We start from the raw sequence: 6,139 nt of genomic DNA on the forward strand, positions 1-6,139 counted from the left end.
GGCGTCATCCCCATCAACTCGCGCGGCGAAAAGCAGCGCATGCACCTGCGCGACGGCTTCCTGCAGGACCAGCTGGACCCCATCTACGTGGCCTACAACATGTAGCGTGCACGTGCGTGTGTGTGTGTGTGTGTGTGTGTGTGTGTGTGTGTGTGTGTGTGTGTGTGTGTGTGTGTGTGGGTTGAGTGGGTGTGTGTGTGTGTGTGAGGGTTGGGTGGGTGGGTGTGTGTGTGTGAACTAACAAGCTCCGCCTCCTCGTCCCCTTTCAGGCTATTCGCACTGGAAGGGCCAAGTTTTGACGGCGGACGAACTGCACGTTCTCTACGAAGGCATCAAGCTCAACAACGTGCACCAGTACGATTACGTTCTCACAGGTGTGCGCGTATCCGCCGGTGACGAAGGTCTTTGTTTGTTCGACGTTTGTCCAAATGGCGGGAATGCCTTGTGTTCAGGCTACACCAGGGACACGTCCTTCCTGGAGATGGTGGTGGATATCGTTCAGGAGCTCAAGAGAGCCAATCCAAATTTGGTGTACGGTGAGTGGTGACTTCTCTTCTTGAGGCTTGATGACGTGGAGGGCTCTCCCAACTTTTTACCCCCAACCACCCTGTGGACAAAAATGTTTGGAACGTGAGCGCGTAGTACTAAGTGGCCCACCACTAGAGGGAGCCCGCACACCACTTGTGGTACTCGTTCGGCCTTGGGAGCGCGGCTGCTTTTTCACAACAGAGATGGGAACGGAGTCGGCGTGTGTTGCTTTTGTCGTTGCAGTGTGCGACCCGGTGCTGGGTGACCACGGCTCCATGGTGGGTTGTGAGTGTGCTTTACGCGTCTCGAGTGTTTAGCGTTTGGTCTCCGTGTTCTGACTGCGAATGTCTTGACAGTACGTCCCTCAGAACCTCTATCCGGTGTACAAGAACAAGGTGGTTCCCGTCGCTGACATCATCACTCCCAACCAGTTTGAGGCAGAGTGAGTTGTATTTATCTGCCGTTCATTGAGCAATCGTGACCTTCCGTGATCGCTTCTCAGGAGAATCCGCGTGGATGGCGGCATGCAATTTCAAAACAAAACCGGTTGTTCCGAATGAGTGACACCAGTCGCCATCTTGAGTTATAAAATGTTTATTTACATCATTCCAAAAAGCCAAACTCACTTATGCCTTACAGACATGAGAAAATATGTTTTGGAAACCCGATGACTGTCACACTTTTTCAATGATTCCAATCATCTTTTTGATTGTTCCTGATGTCATCGACCGCAATTTGTTGAGATGGCGAACGGTGCGTTTTCACAAACCGTGGAGCATAAATATCAAAATGACAAAAAATGCAATCATAAAATGATCATCAATTGTATGACTTTATTTTTTTTCCAACTGAACTGGTGAAGTCAATTCAAGCTTTTTTGCACACGCCGAATGATTTTTTTTTTTCAGACTGTTAACGGGGAAGAACATCAGCACAGAGAAAGATGCCGTGCAGGTGAGCAGCCTGCGTTCTTCCCAATTCGTCTTTGCTTTTGAACAAGCCGCTTTGTAAGCGTCTCTTTGTTTGCCGCACAGGTGATGGACCTGCTGCACGCCATGGGCCCGGACACGGTGGTCATCACCTCCTCCGACCTGCCCTCCAGACTGGGCGATCGCTTCCTGGTGTCGCTGGGCAGCCAGCGTCACGGTGGCTGTCACTTACACACTGATTTGATTGATGCGCTGCCTTTGAGGCAGCAAAAGGTAATCCTCGCTCTCCGTTCAGTTCGCCCCGACGGCAGCAGGACAACGCAGAGGGTCAGAATCGAAGTTCCCAAAGTGGACGCCGTCTTTGTTGGGACGGGCGACTTGTTTGCCGCTATGCTGCTGGCGTGGACCCACCACTACCCGAATGACCTCAAGGTACCGACGGCCACTCGACAGTGGACCAAAGTATTGGGACACAGTTCTAAATTACCAAATGAAGCGATCCGCAATTGGACAAGATCCCTCAGAGAGTGAGAGAGAGGAGACGCGGCAGGAAAACAGCCCAAAATCCATCCGGGGGCGGGTGAGGCAGGGCCAAGAAACTCACTGCGTACTCTTAGTGCTTTGACCAAAATGGCAGAGTGGACTAGTGTGGGAGGTCTTACGGCTGTAAATCCCCCATTTGTTCAGGGTGTCCCAATACTTTTGCCGACCGCTTTTCCAAAATACCCAAGCTGCCATGAATACGCACATTTTCTCTGTCCACCCTTGTGCCAATCAGACGGCTTGTGAGAAAACATTTTCGGTGATGCATCACGTCATCCAGAGGACCATATCGTACGCTCACGGTGAGGAAAGCCTTCTCCACCAGCAGGTGGCGCACACTCACAGTTTTTTTGTTGTGTTTTTTTTTTATTTTTAAACCGGGCAGGAAGAGTGACAAATCAGCGTGTATTTGAATACTATTGTAATTTCACTGACTAGAAAATGTTAAAAAATAGCCCTGAATAACAATGGCATGGGTTTGAGCCCACCCCCACCCCAGAAAAAAAACCCCACTGTATCTTCCACCAAAGTCTGGATTGTCTTCTTCTCCCTCTCCTCAGAACTGGCAGGTCCCGGTCGGAGGCCCAGCCCCCCCCAGCTGGAGCTGCGGATGGTCCAGAGCAAAGCCGACATCGAAGACCCCGCCATCGTGACGGAGGCCACCGTCATATCATAACGACCGCCAGCGTCCCCGTCACTGTCAAGGTCATTTTGTAACGCATCAACCCGATTGGTCCTCGGACCCTTTGTAGTCCTTCTAGCTCCCCCCGACGCAAGCCATTAGCCTCCGCGCTGAGCCGCAGATCGACAGGAGGGGCGGCCCGTCAAAAACAGGACGTGTGACGCACCCCCGCGTGCTCCGAAATTGTGTTCTCTGCGGCTCCACTTCCACTTCCGTGCATCTTTTAGCAGTGATGTGATGGTGATCAATCAGCCCGCCCCACAGAAAATACTACAGAGGGGGGGGGGAAAAAAAAAACGCACAATGTATAGTTGATGTGTAGATGTTGTACTATAACTGTATTGGACCGTCTGTATGATCGTGTCTAGTTGACCATTGTGTGCTACTCAGCTACACGCACACACACGCTATGTGAATGAACTTCTCAAAGACATCGGTACTTGTATTCAAATATTTGAATAGTACCTCCATTTTAAGAGGGGTGGGGGGGACACGCATATCCATTTGTCACATCTGGGCTGATTTTTCGAACCTAAGGGACCACACAAGCGTGTCCTTACTGCTCTCCTTGTGTGCCGTCTCCTCGAGATTAGCAGCACATCAACTGCATCACGGGCTTATCGTGATAAGCCGAGCGGTCATCGTGAGTCTCTTCCCCCGAACCAGATGTGTGTGCTCGTGCCTACGTTGAACATTTATGGTTGTTTTCCAGGCCAATCGGGTAAGGGGGAAAAAAAATCTCTCTCAACACACCACCCACCACTCGGATAATCACTCGGAGGCCAATCGGGTAGGGGGAAAAAAATCTCTCTCAACACACCACCCACCACTCGGATAATCACTCGGGATTCTCTTTTGGAGACATCCGACAATCAGGCCATTCGTGACATTGAAAATGGTTGAAATTAGGTCAGATTATCGGTACATGTGTACCCCACCGACTTGCTGTGAAGTTACTTTCACCGTGACAAAAGCTGAGAACGCCGCATATCTGATCACAGTTATGAAGATCACGTCATGAGAAACCTTGTTTTGGGCTGAAAGGCCAAAACTGTCAAAATATTACACGCCATCCTAATAGGAGGTGGTGTGAGGAGAATTGGTGGTAGGGGAGGGGGGGAATCATTCCATCTCGCAATAATGTCAAAATTATCTATCTGGAGTGTGTGCTCGTAACGTGAAGGTCTTGATGTCACCATTTGAAAACAGGCGCCCTCTCGCGAGCTGCCGTGAAACTTTCCAACGTGTCTTCCCCCAAATGGAGGGCGTGTTTCAATATGACGACGATGTCATGAAGCATTTTTTTGGGTTGTTGTTGTTGTCGTCGTCGCTGATCATTTTTAAGTCGGCTGTCTCCTGTTCTGTCGTGCCATATTTCCTCAAATAGAAGAATAGAAGCTGTTTGAGTCTGCTGGATTTGGTGCGCATGGATCGGTGGCGCGGGCGGCCCGGTAGTCCAGTGGTTAGCACGTCGACTTCACAGTGCGGAGGTACCGGGTTCGAATCCAGCTCCGGCCTCCCTGTGTGGAGTTTGCATGTTCTCCCCGGGCCTGCGTGGGTTTTCTCCGGGTACTCCGGTTTCCTCCCACATTCCAAAAACATGCATGGTAGGCTGATTGACTGCTCTAAATTGTCCCTAGGTGTGAATGTGAGCGTGGATGGTTGTTCGTCTCTGTGTGCCCTGCGATTGGCTGGCAACCGATTCAGGGTGTCCCCCGCCTACTGCCCGAAGACGGCTGGGATAGGCTCCAGCACCCCCCGCGACCCTAGTGAGGATCAAGCGGTTCGGAAAATGAATGAATGAATGAATGGATCGGTGGCGCTTGCCTGAGGGGGGTAGCTGGAAAAGGTGGTGGGGGGGGGGGGTCCAGTAGGATTTTCCGTGCCCTTGTCTTGGTTCTTGCAGTGTGCAAGTCCTCAAGAGTGGGTTGGGCGGTGCCGATGAGTTTTTCCCTCAGTCCTAACTGTCACCCCCGTTCGCAGTGGAGTCAATATTTTGCAGACATTATCTGAGGAAATATGGCCTTAGAGTAGGAGCCAGCAAACGAGCTAACTGCACTTAGCACCGAGAGTCGAGATGAACAAAGGTGTCGCGTCGAATGCCACCCAGTGAGTTTTCTCCCGTCCGTTTTCCAACGATGGGCTAACGTCGTGCCGGTCGTCGTGTGGTGACTCATTCGTCATCAACATCCTCCTCATCGGGCTGCCTCGACCTCCCCTTCACATCCATTCGCTTCCGCGTCAGCTTCATCGCGCTCGTCGCTCTTTTTGACTCCAGTGTCTTAGCTTCCTGCCGGCCAAGCAGGCGGCCGTGTTGATCGGTCCAAATGTCCACCTGTCGTGTCTTTTCTGGGGCTGCCTGCGTGCGTGTGTTTCTATTCATGAATGGTCACAGGGTTGCGCCCGTGTGGGAGATGAGAAGGCCGTCAAAATGCAAGAAATTGTAAGTGTGGCCAAATAAGAACAAAGGAGCATGTGGAGGCTCCTTCAAATTGATTTGATAGAAATACGAGAAGTAAAATTTAAAAAAAAATGCAATGAATGTCATCATCATCTACTTTTTCTAGAATTGACGTGGGGAAAAAATATCTACAATTAGATTTTTGTGAAAAAAACAAAAACAAAACAATGTTTCGACCGTCCAACCCGATGCCTTTGGTGACCTAAAAGAGGAGTCAAATGGATCGTTAGCCTGATTGCGTGATTGCACAAAAGTCACTTTTTTTGAAAAGCAAGAAAAAAAATCAACAACAAAGATTCCACTTGTCGCAATTCACGCGTTGTGGATTTTAAGGACTTTGATGACTGAGAATCATCATTGATGTCTCGAGGAAAAAAAAAACAAAAACTTTTCGGTCCATTCAAAATGATTTTGTGCAGTTCTGCTATTGGGCCAACAGCACGCGAAACTTGTCCGTCTTTGTGTGTTTCCCGTCCACCTCAATTTCACTTTGGGACTTCCTGCTTTCCAACTCCGCTGACTCAGATGTGATATCGGAACGTTCGTATTTCTTTCCTAAAGAAGCACAAATGATTTCTGAAGCAGAGGTTTCTATCAATATTTGTTCAAACAGATCAACATATCGCCTCATCCATAAATTGTGTGGAAAAACAAAAAATAGTGCCCAAATGAAGCACTTGTGGTTGATGTAAATTCCTAAGCGGTGTGTGATGGCTGTTGAACATTTAAAAGCAGGGGGGGGGGGACTCTAAATGTGACTCACAGTATATGTTAGTTGCCGAGCGCAGTCAGCAACTGGTCAATGTTTTTATTTGTCTTCAATTATGTGTGACAACATCAAGTGTGCCCCGGTTCCGGTTCTGACGTGGACAGCGTCCTCTCTGCCAACCTGTTTGAAGTTCTTGATGGCGAAAAACAAGAAGACAAATGAATTATTTATCGTTTGGTAATTGTTTTTAGTGCTATGTTTTTGCAGTCTTTTCTAATGTGTCACAA

General features: G+C 49.4%; 1 protein-coding gene across 1 annotated transcript in view; it reads left to right on the plus strand.

Annotated features, from left to right (window-relative positions):
- Positions 1–3,412, plus strand: part of pdxkb (pyridoxal (pyridoxine, vitamin B6) kinase b) — a 10,013-nt gene extending 6,601 nt beyond the window's left edge. Inside the window, exons 3-11 of the mRNA XM_019860411.1 lie at positions 270–374; positions 453–536; positions 772–806; positions 885–970; positions 1,437–1,482; positions 1,563–1,674; positions 1,753–1,889; positions 2,236–2,302; positions 2,561–3,412. Of these exons, the coding sequence (XP_019715970.1) occupies positions 270–374; positions 453–536; positions 772–806; positions 885–970; positions 1,437–1,482; positions 1,563–1,674; positions 1,753–1,889; positions 2,236–2,302; positions 2,561–2,676 (788 nt within the window). The 3' untranslated portion in view covers positions 2,677–3,412. The remainder of the gene's footprint in view (positions 1–269; positions 375–452; positions 537–771; positions 807–884; positions 971–1,436; positions 1,483–1,562; positions 1,675–1,752; positions 1,890–2,235; positions 2,303–2,560) is intronic.
- The last annotated feature ends 2,727 nt before the right edge of the window (positions 3,413–6,139 follow it).

This window comes from Hippocampus comes, unplaced genomic scaffold, assembly GCF_001891065.2.
Source record: "Hippocampus comes isolate QL1 unplaced genomic scaffold, H_comes_QL1_v1.1 scaffold39, whole genome shotgun sequence".
Taxonomy (NCBI): domain Eukaryota; kingdom Metazoa; phylum Chordata; class Actinopteri; order Syngnathiformes; family Syngnathidae; genus Hippocampus; species Hippocampus comes.